This window comes from Macaca thibetana, chromosome 19 (assembly GCF_024542745.1).
Source record: "Macaca thibetana thibetana isolate TM-01 chromosome 19, ASM2454274v1, whole genome shotgun sequence".
Classification (NCBI taxonomy): Eukaryota; Metazoa; Chordata; class Mammalia; order Primates; family Cercopithecidae; genus Macaca; species Macaca thibetana.
Genome location: NC_065596.1, coordinates 38,512,108 through 38,528,083, shown reverse-complemented (window position 1 = coordinate 38,528,083; position 15,976 = coordinate 38,512,108). Strand labels below are relative to the sequence as shown.

At 49.4% G+C, this 15,976-nt stretch overlaps 3 protein-coding genes across 6 annotated transcripts in view; 1 reads left to right on the top strand and 2 right to left on the bottom strand.

The window, feature by feature from the left end:
• Window positions 1–15,976, bottom strand: part of ERVK3-1 (endogenous retrovirus group K3 member 1) — a 226,536-nt gene that overhangs the window by 54,847 nt on the left and 155,713 nt on the right. The gene's annotated exons all lie outside the window — the stretch shown is intronic.
• Window positions 1–15,976, top strand: part of ZSCAN18 (zinc finger and SCAN domain containing 18) — a 407,087-nt gene that overhangs the window by 237,701 nt on the left and 153,410 nt on the right. The gene's annotated exons all lie outside the window — the stretch shown is intronic.
• The window catches only part of ZNF544 (zinc finger protein 544), a 34,671-nt gene that overhangs the window by 17,607 nt on the left and 1,088 nt on the right, over window positions 1–15,976 (bottom strand). For 2 of the 3 annotated variants that reach the window (XM_050768583.1, XM_050768582.1), the window contains exons 3-6: window positions 15,551–15,619; window positions 5,443–5,534; window positions 3,101–3,227; window positions 2,740–2,823 (exon numbers count right to left, since the gene is read on the bottom strand). In XM_050768583.1, the coding sequence (XP_050624540.1) occupies window positions 2,740–2,823; window positions 3,101–3,227; window positions 5,443–5,475 (244 nt within the window). In that variant the 5' untranslated portion in view covers window positions 5,476–5,534; window positions 15,551–15,619. The remainder of the gene's footprint in view (window positions 1–2,739; window positions 2,824–3,100; window positions 3,228–5,442; window positions 5,535–15,550; window positions 15,620–15,976) is intronic. The other variant, XM_050768581.1, reaches the window with a different exon arrangement.

Genomic DNA, 15,976 nt, shown 5'->3' with positions numbered 1-15,976 from the left:
CCCAGTCTTTTACATACCCCTGGATCTTTCCTTCATGGAGAATACCCCAGCAACCTTGGTACTATTAACTCTGCAATGTTTGGGAACCTCCTTAGTCCTGTGAGGAATGCAGGAAGATACATCACATTGAAATTGGTGGGATACTAAAAGTCTGGAATTACACCCAGAAACCAAAGGAAAGCTCACAGTACGCCGGGCGCGGTGGCTCAAGCCTGTAATCCCAGCACTTTGGGAGGCCGAGACGGGCGGATCACGAGGTCAGGAGATCGAGACCATCCTGGCGAACATGGTGAAACCCCGTCTCTACTAAAATATACAAAAAACTAGCCGGGCGAGGTGGCGGGCGCCTGTAGTCCCAGCTACTCGGGAGGTTGAGGCAGGAGAATGGCGTGAACCCGGGAGGCGGAGCTTGCAGTGAGCTGAGATCCGGCCACTGCACTCCAGCCTGGGCGGCAGAGCAAGACTCCGTCTCAAAAAAAAAAAAAAAAAAAAAAAAAAAAAAAAAGAAAGCTCACAGTAGACCATCGCCACTGGAGGGAAAACATATAAAGCAGCACTGGTGCCCACCTAAAGACAGAAATGTCTGACACTCTAAGATTGGACCCCAAAGAGATCCCTGGGGGATCCAACTCCAGACCTCAACCTCTCCAAAGGAGACACCCTAGGCTGAGGTTCTGAGGAATAGTACTACACCCTCCTTAGGATTTTCTCTCTTACAGACAGTAATAGGAAGCACTCCATCTATTCCATCTGACTCCCTGCTTGGCTGCATCCTTAACAACTGGAATAAATTTGACCTGGATAATCTAAGGAGGAAACACTTGATATTCTTGCAATACTGTTTGGCCCCAACATTGTTTGGAATCTGGTGTTTGCTGTTGAATGGGAAAGTGAGATGGAATTGCATGTATCCAGGCGTTTGTGCAGCTGTGTTTTTTTTTTTTTTTTTTTTTTTTGAGACGGAGTCTCACTCTGTCGCCCAGGCTGGAGTGCAGTGGCCGGATCTCAGCTCACTGCAAGCTCCGCCTCCCGGGCTTACACCATTCTCCTGCCTCAGCCTCCCGAGTAGCTGGGACTACAGGCGCCCGCCACCTCGCCCGGCTAGTTTGTTTTTGTATTTTTTAGTAGAGACGGGGTTTCACCATGTTAGCCAGGATGGTCTCGATCTCCTGACCTCGTGATCCACCCGTTTCGGCCTCCCAAAGTGCTGGGATTACAGGCTTGAGCCACCGTGCCCGGCCGGGTTCTATAGAATACGAAAATTAGCTGGGCGTGGTAGTACGTGCCTATAGTCCCAGCTACTCGGGAGGCTGAGGCAGGAAAATCGCTTGAACCCGGGGGGCAGAAGTTGCATTGAGCTGAGATCACACCACTGTACTCTAGCCTGGTGACAGAGTGAGACTCTGTCTGAAAAAAAAGAAAAAAAAAAAACATGCCTCAAGATAGGTTTGTCGATTGTAACAGACGTACAATACAAATGCAAGCTGTTAACAGCAGGACAAACTGCAGGTGTGTGTGTAGGACAGCAGACATGGGAACTCTGTACTTTCTCCTCAACTTACCTACAAACCTAAAACTGCTCTAAAAAATAAAGTCTATTAGCCTGGTCAACATGGTGAAACCCTACCTCCATTAAAAATACAAAAATTAATGGCCGGGCACAGTGGCTCACGCCTGTAATCCCAGCACTTTGGGAGGCTGAGGTGGGTAGATCACCCAAGGTTGGGAGATCAAGACCAGCCTGACCTACATGGAGAAACCCCGTCTCTAATAAAAATACAAAATTAGGGCTGGGCACGGTGGCTCACACCTGTAATCCCAGCACTTTGGGAGGTCGAGGCAGGCAGATCACGAGGTCAGGAGATCGAGATCATCCTGGCTAACATGGTGAAACCCTGTCTCTACTAAAAGTACAAAAAATTAGCCAGGCGTGGTGGCGGGCGCCTATAGTCCCAGGTACTCGGGAGGTTGAGGCAGGAAAATGCCATGAACCCGGGAGGCGGAGCTTGCAGTGAGCCAAGATTGCGCCACTGCACTCCAGCCTGGGTGACAGAGCGAGACTCCGTCTAAACAAAAAACAAGCAAAAACAACAACAACAACAACAAAAAACAAAATTAGCCAGGCGTGGTGGTGCATGCCTCTAATCCCAGCTACTTGGGAGGCTGAGGCAGGAGAATCACTTGAACCTGGGAGGTGGAGGTTGTAGTGAGCCAAGATTGTGCCATTGCACTCCAGCCTGGGCAACAAAAGCGAAACTCTGTCTTAAAAAACAAAAACAAAAAAATTAGCCAGGTGTGGCGGTGTGCACCTGTAGTCCAAGCTACTAGGGAGGCTGATACATGAGAATTGCTTGAGCCAGGGAAGTGGGGGCTATAGTGAGCCAAGATAGAGCCACTGCACTTCAGCCTGGGCAACAGAGTGAAACCCTATCTCAAAAAATAATAATAAAATACATTAATTAAAAACAAAACAAATCAAGTAAAGAGGCCTAAATGGTTGGGATGATGAACTGTTCTGGAACTGATTATGGTGAGGGTTCCACACTCAGGGAAGACACTGGAAGCCATGAACTGCACACTTCGAATGGGTGAAGTCCTTTGAATGGGGGAACTGCTGCAGAGAGCACCCAAGGAAGCTCCCTCCAAACAAGCCTCCCTCCTTGGCCCCTGGGGCCCTGCAGAGAGCTCTCTGTCCAAGTTTGTTAACTGTGAGTTGCTCACCACAAGGTCTGCTCTTACCTCGGGGGGCCACCTGCTCTGCCCTGCACAGGTCCTCTTCTTGCTCCAGCTGAGAGATCACATCAGATTTGGAAAGGAAAAGCCCTGGTCAAAGAGGGAAAAAGGACTTGCTCCTCTGCTTGGAAACCAAGAACCATGTCCTGGGTCCAAACTTCAGCCCCTAGTGCCATCCCGAGGAAACTCCCCACTGCTGGGACTACAAGTCCTGTTCCAGAGCTAGAGTGAGGGGCAACCCCTGGGACCTGCACCTGAAAGGGACCTGCTTCCAGTATCTTCCAGCCCATTCTGGAACACACTTCAGAACTTGGTACAGCTTTGAGTCCTGGGGGTAGAACCTCCTTCCATGGGCACAGCCCCTTACCCAGGGAGACAATATGCTCCCAGGTCTCCAGTGTCACCTCTCGGTACAGTGTCCTCTGGGCCAGGTCCAGCTGTTCCCACTCCTCCTGTGTGAATGCCATAGCCACGTCCTCGAAGCACACAGATGCCTGAAACAGGGCATTTGTTACTGCTCAGAGACCCCAGGTCCTCATGCCCTCATGGAGGTACCTGCTAAGGCCTAAATGTTGATGTCCCCCACTAAAATTCATACACTGGAACCTAATACCCAGTGAGATAGTGTTAAGAGGTGGGGTCTTTACAAGGCCATTAATGTCCTCATAAAAGAGGTTTGAGGGGCGCCTGTGTTCGCCTCCTACCATATGAGGACACATAAAAGGTGCCATCTATGAGACAGCAGGCCCCAACCAGACCAATTCTGTTGACACACTGATCTTGGACTTACCAGCTTCCAGAACTGTGAGCAGTAAATTCTGTTGTTTGTAAATTACTCATTCTAAGGTATCTTATTATAGCAACCCAAATGGACCGGGACAGCTCCATGTATGTGGTCTGTACCGTTCCTTTTCTGGGCATCTCACCTCTTGCCAGTCACAGCAGTGGTCCTGATTTCTGGACTGGAAATGACAGGAACTCCACTAGGAGATCCTCACCCACTGCCTCTCTACAAAATCACAGATTCGAAATGAGGTAAGAAAGACGCTCTAAATCAGGGGTGGGAAAACTACAGCCTGTAGGACAAATCAGGGCTGTGGTGTGTTTTCAACAGGCTAATGCTATAGAATGAACTGTTCCCCAAATTCACATGTTGAACCCTAACCCCCAAAGTGACTGTTTAAGAAGGTGATTGGCCAGGCACGGTAGCTCACTCCTATAATCCCAGCACTTTGGGAGGCCGAGGCGGGCAGATCACGAGGTCAGGAGTTCGAGACCAGCCTGGCCAACATGGTGAAACCCCATCTCTACAAAAAATTAGCTGGGTGTGGTGGTGGGCACCTGTAATCCCAGCTACTTGGGAGGCTGAGGCAGGAGAATTGCTTGAACCCAGAAGGTGGAGTTGCAGTGAGCCGAGACTGCGCCACTGCACTGCAGCCTGTGCAACAGAACAAGACTGTCTCAAAAAACAAACAAACAAACAAACAAACAAAAACCAAAAGAAGGTGATTAAGATTAAGTGAGGTCATAAGGGTGGGACCCTAATCCAATAGGACTGGAGTCCTTATAAGAAAAGGAAGAGGCTGGGCATGGTGGCTCATGCCTGTGATCCCAGCACTTTGGGAGGCTGAGGCTGAAGCATCTCTTGAGTCCAGGAGTTTGAGACCAGCCTGAGCAACATGGCAAAACCCTGTCCTCACTAAATATATAATAAATTCGCCAAGCATGCTAATGCATGCCTGTAGTCCCAGCTATTGGAGAGGCTGAGGTGGGAGGATCGCTTGAGCCCAGGAGTTCAAGGCTGCTGTGAGCCAACATTGCACTGCTGCCCTCCAGCCTGGGCAATAGGAGATACTACATCAAAAAATAAAATAAGAAGAGGAAAAGACGGCCGGGCGCGGTGGCTCAAGCCTGTAATCCCAGCACTTTGGGAGGCCGAGACGGGCGGATCATGAGGTCAGGAGATCGAGACCATCCTGGCTAACACGGTGAAACCCCGTCTCTACTAAAAAATACAGAAAACTAGCCGGGCGAGGTGGCGGCGCCTGTAGTCCCAACTACTCGGGAGGCTGAGGCAGGAGAATGGCGTGAACCTGGGAGGCGGAGCTTGCAGTGAGCTGAGATCCGGCCACTGCACTCCAGCCTGGGCAGCAGAGCGAGACTCCGTCTCAAAAAAATAAAATAAAATAAGAAGAGGAAAAGACACCAGAGCACATGTGTGCTCTCTTTCTCTCTCCTCACTACATAAGGACATAGTGGGACAATGGCTGTCTGCAAGCCAGGAAGAGAGGGCCCTCACCATTTACAGGGGACCCTGTAGGTAGGTAACTACAGTGCTTTAAGGGGACACTCCCCCAGCCAGGGGTGTCCATGAGGGTTGAGGGCCCAGTGTGGCTGTCGGGGTGTAGGGCTCAGCCTCATCCATCCTCAAGGGCCTGAGGAGCAACCACAAGCAAAATGTCGGAAGCACAGACCTGGCCTGGTGGAACAGGCATGGGAGACTTGTGCTGGGTCTAGTCCAGGGAGCTCTAGGCTCATCCATGCTGGTGACGGGTGCCGCACTTTACTGCAGGGAACTGGAGCGTTTCACTGGAGCACTGGCCAGCACTGGAGCACTCCTGTGTGACAGCCTGCAGGGGCGGGTGCTATTCCTGGACCCATTTTACATCTGTGGAGACCAAGGCACTGAGAGGAAAGACCCCCACTCACCTGGGGCGGAACCAGCTTAGAACGTGCTTCCATTTCCTCCCTGCACCTGAAGAGGCTGCTGTGTGGAAGGCAGAGGTCCTCAAGAGACAAGTCTGGAGTGGAAAACAAGCAGAGATTCAGCCCCTTGGCTCCCACACACCTCCAGAGCCCACACCCACCCTAGAGAACGACGGGCTGGCCAGCGACAAGCGGGGCTTCCCAGGTGCGGGAATGGGCCTCACGCCTGGGTACAGACCTGGGCTACCTCAGGCTCAGGGGACGTGCCCAGTCACATGCTGGGTGTCTCAGCTGTGAGCCCAGACACGCAGCAGCCCCCTCAACAGTCAAGGGCAAGGAGGGGCATTTTTCCTATCATTTCATGACTAAGGAAGGGAGATGGAGGCCAGGTGTCTAAGTAATTGTGCATTTAGCATATCACAATGTATCATAAGCTGTTTTCAGAAATGATGACGATGGGGGCGTGGGGACAAGGAGGATGTGACACTCCCCAGCAGGGCGGCGCAGGGAACTTCCCTCGGCTCTGGGAGGGGGTGTTGTCCAGGGATGCCCTCCCTTGGTCTCAGCTGGAAGTGCCAGGATGCTGCCTACTGCCAGGGCACACCTGTCACCCTCTCTCCTGAACTCAGTCACCAAACCCTTCCTACCTTCTGCTTGTCTAACCCCCTTGCAGCAGTCACATCACTGTCCTACTGAGAGTTTGGCAAAAAGCCTCCTGAGTGGCACCAAACCCTTCCACACCTCTGACTCCCATCACCACATCGGCACTGAAGCACACCCTCTGCAGGCTCCAACAGGTTACTTGAGACCACTGAACATTCCAGAAACGCATCCGGTATCTCTGCCTTTGCTCATATGACTACGCTCGCTCGACCTGATGGTGCCTTTCGTTTGTACAATGCTTTCTAGTTCATGAAGAACCTTGAACTCTGACCCCAAAGGCCAGCGTGGTGGCTTATGCCAGGAATCCCAACACTTTGGAAGGCTGAAGCAGGCAGACTGCTTGAGTCCAAGAGCTTAAGACCAGCCTAGGCAACAAAATGAGACCTCCTCTCTATAAAAACATTAGCCAGGCTGGGCGCGGTGGCTCACGCCTGTAATCCCAGCACTTTGGGAGGCCGAGGCAGGCGGATTACAAGGTCAGGAGATGGAGACCATCCTGGCGAACACGGTGAAACCCCGTTTCTACTAAAAATACAAAAAATTAGCCAGGCATGGTGGCGGGTGCCTGTAGTCCCAGCTACTTGGGAGGCTAAGGCAGGAGAATGGTGTGAACCCAGGAGGCGGAGGTTGCAGTGAGCCAAGATCACGCCACTGCGCTCTAGCCTGGGCGATAGAACCAGACTTTGTCTCAAAAAAAATAAAAAAACACGTTAGCCAGCCGGGCACAGTGGTTCACATCTGTAATCCCAGCACTTTGGGAGGCTGAGGTGGGCAGATACAAGGTCAGGAGTTCAAGGCCAGCCTGGCCAAGATGGTGAAACCCTATCTCTACTAAAAATACAAAAATTAGCTGGGCATGGTGGCCTATGCCTGTAATCCCATCTACTCGGAAGGCTGAGTTGTAGTGAGCCGAGACTGCGCCACTCCACTCCAGCCTGGGCGACAGAGTGAGACATTGTCTCAAAAAAAAAAACAAAACAAAAACACAAAACGTTAGCTGGGCATGGTCTGCGGTCCCAGCTACTGGTGGGGGTAGGGGCTGAGATGAGAGGATTGCAGGAGGCCTAGAGGTCAAGGTTGCAGTGAGCTGAGATCACACCACTGGACTCCAGCCTGGGCAACAGAGCAAGACCCTGGCTCAAAGAAAAAAAAAAAAAAAAAAAAAAAAAAAAGGCGAAACAACTCCCATTTGGGCTAGAAGAGCAGATAAAGGCAGCCATTGCAGATGCTGAACACTTATCATTCTTCCGGTTTGAATGCTGGCATTTTTCTTGCTCCATATTCTCAGAAAAAAAATTTCCCTGGAATATCAAGTATCCAGCCATGCATTGCGGAAATCTCGCTTTCTCTGTGCCATATTTTTTTTGGCAGTTTTCACCTTTCCTTTCAAAAGCTTGGGAAACTTCTTCCACCAGCATCATCTCCTGCAGATGTTGGGGTGCTGGTCCCTGCTCTGGCCAGGAACACAGAGCCGAAGCATGGGCCACCTCACAGGAGCCTCAACACTCGCAGTTGCTGGGACGTCACCCCAGTGATGCTCTCATTTCCCAAGCAATCTCTTCAGAGAACTCTCCTGCTTTCACACACTCCTGGTGCCTGAGGCCTCCTTTCCTACGCTGAATTCTGCAGGGATACTCTCCCCTCTAGGCATGACTTCGTGGCAAGTCCTAATCTCTCTTCCGAACAGACACATAACATTCTTCAGGCAAACCAAGCACTCAAGTCCTCCAAGAACAAGTGGAAAGAGAGAGCTAGAAGTGAACAGCAAATTCAGTGCTGAAACAGAAGACAAAGACAATGCAATGCAAAGAACTGCATGTGACCTCAGTGCCAGGGGAGGACAGACAAGGCACCAACACACACAAAAGAAATGGAATGTAGGCGGGGCGCGGTGGCTCACGCCTGTAATCCCAGCACTTTCAGAGGCTGAGGCAGGCGGATCACGAAGTCAGGAGATCAAGACCATCCTAGCTAACATGGCAAAACCCCGTCTCTAGTAAAAAATACAAAAAAATTAGCCGGCATGGTGGCGGGCGCCTGTAGTCCCAGGTACTCAGAAGGCTGAGGAAGGAGAATAGCATAAACCCGGGAGGTGGAGCTTGCAGTGAGCTGAGATTACGCCACAGCACTCCAGCCTGGGTGACAGAGCGAGACTCTGTCTCAAAACAACAAAAAGAAAAGAAAAGAAATGGAATGTGAATGATTAGAATTGCTATTAGATGACAAGTTTGGGAGGAGGCATTCACACCCTACCAAAAAAGGTTTAAAATATAACATAAGCTATGACAAAAGGTTCAACTTGCAAGACTTAGAATTGGTGTGAGTATGTACACATTTATCTGACTCCCAACATTAAACTTACTCAAAAGAACAAAGTGGGCCAGGCACAGTGGCTCACGCCTGTAATCCCAACACTTTGGGAGGCCAAGGCGGGAGCATCGTTTGAGCCCAGGAGTTCGAGAATCGCCTGGGCAACACAGGGAGACCCTATCTCTACAAATATATATACATATATATATTTTTTAATTGGCCGGGCATGGTGGTGCATGCGTGTGGTCCCAGGTTCTTGTGAGGCTGAGGCAGGATGATTGCTTGAGCCCCGGAGGTTGAGGTTGCAGTGAGTAGTGATCGTGCCACCACACTCCAGCCTCAGTTACAGAGTGAGACCCTGTCTCAAACAACAAAAAGAAAGGAAAAGAGAAAGAGGAGAAGGAGAAAGAGAAGGAGAAAAAGAAAAAGACGACCCCTACCCCAAAAAGGTAAATGCTAAACCCATCATTCCCTGATGCTGAAATGGTCACACTGCCACATCACACACACATTACAGGGAGTGTGCAGGGCTGGTTTAGCAAGCCTGGGTTGTCCACACCCTGCACTTTTCTTTTTCTTTTTTTTTTTTTTTGAGAAGGAGTTTCACTCTGTCACCCAGGCTGGAGTGCGGTGGCACGATCTCAGCTCACTTCAACCTCCACCTCCCAGGTTCATGGGATTCTCTTGCCTCAGCTTCCTGAGTAGCTGGGATTACAGGCGCACATCACAATGCCCAGCTAATGTTTGTATTTTTTAAGTAGAGGTGGGGTTTCAGGATGTTGACCAGGCTGGTCTCAAACTCCTGACCTCAAGTGATCCACCCAGCTCGGCCTCCCAAAGTGCTGGGATTACAGGCGTGAGCTACCACGCCTGGCCGACACCCTGCACATTCTTAAGAAAGGTCTGTGCTGTGCACAGTGGCTCATGCCTGTAATCCCAGCACTTTGGGAGGCCAAGGTGGGCAGATCACGAGGTCAGGAGATCGAGACCATCCTGGCTAACATGAGGAAACCCCATCTCTCCTAAAAACATAATTAGCCGGGCATGGTGGCGGGTGCCTGTAGTCTCAGCGACTCGGGAAGCTGAGGCAGGAGAATGGCATGAACCCAGGAGGCGGAGCTTGTAGTGAGCAGAGATCCAGTCACTGCACTCCAGCCTGGGCGACAGAGTGAGACTCTGTCTCAAAAAAGAAAAAGAAAGGTCTGATCCTTGACTGGCTGCTGGGGGGTAACCTCTGAGCCCTTGGGCTATCCTGCCTGATAAAATGTCTTTGCCTGCCAGGGGCACTGGGCCATGGTGTATTAGGGGGATCTCTGGAGGGCCTGCGTAGCCAAAGTAATTTATATGGGTTCCATGCCTACATAACAGATCCCTCAATGAAAAAAACCTAAGCACCAAGGCTTGGGTGAGCTTCCTGGTCCACATGGTCATTGGAGAATTAAGCACTGTCTACGCAACTTCACTGAGCGCTGAATGAGCTGAACGCTGGTCCTGGTCTCTCCCGGACTCCAGCTTATATGCCTTTGCCCACCGTAATTTTTTTTTTTTTTTTTTTTTTTTTTTTTGAGACAGAGTCTTGCTCTGTCACCCAGGCTGGAGTGCAGTGGCGTGATCTTGGGTCCCTGCAACCTCAATCTCCTGGGTTCAAGCGATTCTCCTTTCTCAGCCTCCCAAGTGCGTGCCACCACACCTGGCTAGTTTTTGTATTTTTAGTAAAGACGGGGTTTCACCATGTTGGCCAGGCTGGTCTCGAACTCCTGACCTTGGGCGATCCGCCCACCCCGGCCTCCTAAAGTGCTGGGATTATAGGCATGAGCCACCATGCCCGGCCTTGTAATTTTAATCTGTAGCCTTTCAATGTATTAAACTGTAACTGTGAATATAAGAGCTTTTCAGAGTTCTGTGAGTCCTTCTGGTCAACCTGTGAATGGTCTCAAGGACCCGTACACAGTGAACGCCAGGCTTACTTAATAAGAAACAGGCCTTCAGGAATTTCGAGAAAGGTGGGCCATTTCTTCACAGCAGTGGTCCTCAACTGGGGGCAGTTTTGCCTTCAGGGAACATTTGGCCACGTTTGAAGACAGTTTCGGGAGTTTGGTGGGAGTGGAGTGGGGAAGAGGTGCAGAAGGGGGCAGCTACTGGCTGCAGAGGGTAGGAAGGTGTAAAACATTCTACAGCTCACGGGGCAGCCCTAGAGGATGATCTGGCCCCAAATGCTGACTGTGCTGAGCTGAGAAACTGCTTTACAGGGAGGAAGAACCTTGTGGGCAAGGCTGTGTCAGGCACAGGACTCTTCAGCCAGAGGCCAACCTCACACACCAGCAGATGTGAAGAAACCCTGCAGCGTAGAGCGCCCAGCCCTGTTTAGTTTCACCACCTTCTCTTCCTGAACACGAAGAAAAACTCAGAGGCCAGTCAGTCAGGACACAGTAACAGCAAATGCTGAACACTCTGCCTCCCCTGCACAAGGAGAAGAAACTCACCCTGACACCACCAAACCTGCGTCCTGTGTCCCCTCCCTGTTCTCCCTGTCCCTTTGCATGCTGATCAGGGCTTTGCAATTTTTTTTTTTTTAACCGTGACTGTAGTGAGTTGAATGATGGCCACATCCTAATCCCTACAACCTGTGAATACGTGACCCTACATGGAAAGAAGAGACCCACATTGAAGATCTTTAGATGGGGAGACTGTTGGGGGTAAGCCTGGTGTCACCACAATGATCGCTACAGTGAGGGAGGTGGGAGGACCAGAGACAGAGGAGGAAAAGTGACAACAATGGGAGGCTCCTGAGCCAGAAACCCACACCCCCTCTGTACTGAGCACATCGCAGACCCTCAGAGTTTAATGTTTGAGTATTTACGACTTTTCCAAATTTCACCCTCACATCAGCCCTATAATGGCCACTCTTGCTTTCACACATGCCTGCCTTTCTGCATGTGTATGTTTAGGTTAAATATTCAAAAGCAGAATTGCCAGGCAGCTCCCAGAATGCTGCACACAGGTACACATGCAAAGGGAAGAACTGCTCCTTGAGCTATCCTAACGCAATAAGAGAGGAAAAGCAGCGGTGTCACCATCAACAATGATGAACTCTGGGCTCGCTCCAAGTGCCAGGCTCCAGGCCAGGGATGTAAGTGGGACCCAGACCCAGCAAGGGCACAACCCCAGCCTGTGTGGCCTTTTCCCAGGTAGCAGGGAGGCCACATGAGCAAACAGGCAAGAATAATGAAGTGCAATCAGCATTGGATTAAGGAAAGACTATAGTGCTATGGCCACAGGATGAGGTTAAGGGAGGGGAGGCACTCCAATGCACAGGCAGAGGCTGAGGCAGACTGGAAACCTCACCCCAGAGATTGGGAAGACCCTGGCACATCCCATGACCTGAGCATAGAGAAAGGCAAGGGCCGCAGCTAGAGAAAGTCCCATACAAGTTTAGAATTCTATCTCAGAGAGAGAGAAGGCATTGCTGGGCTTATGTAGATGTTGGCAGGCTGGAGAATATCCACTGCGGGGAGTAAAGGTGCAATAAGGAGAAGTGGCTATCACCAAAGGCCTGGACTCAAGGGACAGCAAAATGGAGAGAAGTGGGCAGATTCATTCTCTACATTGGAAGTATAATTAGTTATGCAACAGAATTGGGAGCGAAGGCTCAATAATGACATCTCTTTTTCTAGATTCAAGAACTTGGGAAAGTTTCCATCTTTTCCCAGAGTGAACAAGGAGGGGGAGGAATCAAGACATGTTAAGGCTGGACACAATTTCCAAGTGGGAATGTTACACAGGCAGTTACGTTTGCCAGCCTGAAGCCCAGAGAAGAAATTGGGTCACCACAATAAAGATATTTAAGTCCACGAGACTCAGCAGCACTTAAACTAAACAGGAACAATCGAGTTACAGAGAGGGAACAGGACCCAGGACCAAGGGAACTCAATGATTTACAGATCTAATAAAGGAGGGGCCTTGTGTACACAGAAGAAAATCTGGGCCTTTTAATTTTCTGTGGGCTGAATATATTACAGACAGAAGTGTGTAGATAAATCTATAAATTATCTACTTTGACACCATACTTAAAATAATTTATTATACTCTATTTTGTCTGCCTGATCAAATTCTAAGATAAGTGTTTTAGTTTCTCATATAGTCCTTCTCATATTTCCTTTAAGTACACAATTTTTGTTTTATATCTATGCTATGGTGTCTGGCCCATAAACATTCAAGATTAATGTATCTTCTTCCTATAGCCTTTTATCACTAAAGAGATGATAAGGCCAGGCCTTAATCCTGTAATCATGCCTGTAATCCCAGGACTTTTGGAGGCTGATGTGGTTTGGTTGTGTCCCCACCTAAATCTTTTTATATTGTAGCTCCCATAATTCCCATGTGTCATGTTATAGGAGGGACCCAGGTAACTGAGTCATGGGGGCAGGTCTTTTCCTTGCTGTTCTTGTGACAGTCTCACAAGATCTGATGCTTCTATAAAGAAGAGTTCCCCTGCACACACCCTCTTGCCTGCTGCCACGTAAGGTGTGACTTTGCTTCTCCTTTGCCTTCTGCCATGATTGTGAGACCTCCCCAGCTATGTGAAACTGTGAGTCAATTAAACCTCTTTCCTTTATAAATTACCCAGTCTTGGGTATGTCTTTTTTTTTTTTTTTTTTTTTTGAGATGGAGTCTCGCTCTGTTGCTCAGGCTGGAGTGCAGTGATGCGATCTCAACCCACATCAAGCCTGCAAGCTCTGCCTCCTGGGTTCACGCCATTCTCCTGCCTCAGCCTCCCAAGTAGCTGGGACTACAGGTGCCTGCCACCACGCCCGGCTAATTTTTTCTATTTTTTTTTTTTAATAGAGACAGGGTTTCACCATGTTAGCCAGGATGGTCTCAATCTCCTGACCTTGTGATCCACCCACCTCTGCCTCCCAAAGTGCTGGGATTACAGGCATGAGCCACCACGCCTGGCCCGGGTATGTCTTTATTAGCAGCATGAGAACAGACTATTACAGAGGTCAAAGCAGGAAGACTGCTTGAGCCTAGGAGTTGGAGACTAGCTTGGACAACAAAGTGAGACCGAATCTCTACAAAAAAATCAAAAACTTAGCTGGGTGTAGTGGCATACACTTGTAGTCCCAACTACTGAGAAGGTTGAGGTGGGAGGCTCACTTGAGCCGGGAGCTCAAGGCTGCAGTGAGCTGTGATAGCATCACTGCACTCAAGCCTGGGTGACAGAGTGAGACCCTGTTTCAAAAAAAAAAAAAAAAGAAAAAAAAGATAAAAGTGTCCTAATGCTGTTGAACTAAAGGTCTACCTTATCTGATATTATCTTGCCACCCATTTCCTTATTTGTTTTCACTGATGGATCTATTCTCATCCTACCACCTATTTGTCAAAGCCTGGATCATCTGACTCTTCTAAGTAGCACATATCTTTAACTTTTTATTTTCAATTCAAAGTGTCTACTAAAACAAGAGTTCTACCTATCACATTTACTGTGAAAACTAGTCGTATTTCTGCCATTACATATTATGTTTTCTATTACTTTTCAAGTTCAAGACCAGCCTGGACAACATGGTGAAACCCTGTCTATACTAAAACAATAAAAAAATTAGCTGGGTGTGGTGGCGCACATCTGTGGTCCCAGTAACTTGGGAGGCTGAGGCACAAGAATCGCTTGAACCCATGAGGCGGAGGCTGCAGCGAGCTGAGGTCATGCCACGATTCCAGCCTGGGTGACAGAGCGAGATCCTGTCTCTAAAAAAAAAACAAAAAAAAAAACCAGGACTATTTTTTCAACTTGACAAAATATTTAAGCTTCTTTAATGAAAATAACGATCTATGAGAAAAAGAGGTGACAGTCACAAACAGTTCACAATAAAATAAACTGCACGGCTAAAAAATACAAAAAGCTGCTCTGTATTAAAGACATATAATCCCAGCACTTTGTGAGGCCAAGGCAGGAGGCTCTCTTGAGGTCAGAAGTTCGAGACAAGTCTGGGCAACATGTGAGACTCCGTCTATAAAAAAAAATAATAATGAAGACATGAATCAAAACATGCTGGGGCCTGTGATCTCAGCCTCCTTCCCTAGAAAATGCCCCAGGCCTTCCTACCTTTCAGAATCCACTGACCACTCAGGCTGTACTTCCTACATGACAGGCACTGTACCCTGTTCTCTGCCTGAATTCATGCATTTGATCTTCCTTGTAACCCCACAAAGACAATTATCAGCATTTACCCTGTTTTCTGAAAGAGGAAACCAAGGCAGAAAGAACTTGAGTAAAACTTAACTGAGGCCTTGTGGCTGGGGAGTGAGAAGTGGGGAGCTCCACAGCTCATGACCCTAAGCACACTACCACTCAGGCTCCCAGCCTCCCCATCCGGTATACCCCGGCCCAGCCCAGCCCAGCCCAATGCCCCTGTTCTTTTTCTTAGCATCCTTGGCTTGAGGTCCATCTCTTGGCCTCTCTGACCTGTTTGTTCTGTGTAATCTGCCCATGCCCTTGACTGCCCTCTCTGCCCAACCCTGCTAGTTTCTGAGTCCTGGGTGGTATAGGAGTTCAGGAACACCAGTATCTGCTCAGTCACCATCCCCTTACAGCTGCAAGCTCATGCTCTCACTCCCTACTTCAGCCCCCTTCCACCACTGTCCTCTCTTTGCAGACAAATCAGCCTTTTAATTCACTCCAAGGGATGACTCTGGACTCTTTCAACTTCCTGGCACACAAACTCCTGCAAGCCTGCACTCATTAGTAGCTCCCTTCAAATTCTGAGGTCAGATGTCTTCTCTCTGGTCAAGATGAATCCATAGCCCAGTGCCCCACCCCCATGACGCTTCTCCTCTCAGCTGAGGCCTGAACAGAGTGACCAACACTTTGTTTTCCCCTCCTTATCTTGCCCATTCCTGCTCTGCTCTCTCATTCCTGAACACACACACAAACACAAATGTAGACCACACCCAAGAGGTCTGCCCAATATCCTGTGTGATACTATCCTGTCCTGATGCTCCTGGCCTTCCCTGGGGAATCTCTCACTGCCTGTGTCCATCTCTGCTCTCTAACCCTGTCCTTCCTTGTCTGGAGGCATCCAAGGGCAAGGGCTGAGAACACTCACTTTGCAACCTGCTTTCAAAGTACTGCCTCCATTACCTGCTGCTGTAGGACTCTGAACGGGCCTCTTTAACCTCTCCAGGCCTCAGTTTCCTCATCTGTAGACATCTGGAAAGACAGCAAGCCCTGCCTTGTGAGGATGCTGAAAGAACTGAGTTGCATTTACAGAGCTTAACATTGTGCTGACCTGCAAAAGGGGCACAACAGATGTATTCATAGTGATTATACTTGGACATAAAATTCTCCTTCTGTTCCTCATACTAGACCTGTGTGGGGGCTGAACTGGCAGAAGTCCCTCCGGCTGCAGGGCTAGGGAAGGAGTTGCTTTCTCTTTCCTTTTCCAGTTTTCTCCTTCCCTGCTTGTGGGGTGATGTTTCCAATCTGCTCCAGGTTACATGTCCAGCCCAAACGTCCTGGACTTCCTGCCGCTGCCATTCCCTCCTCCACATTCAGTCATGTCACCCA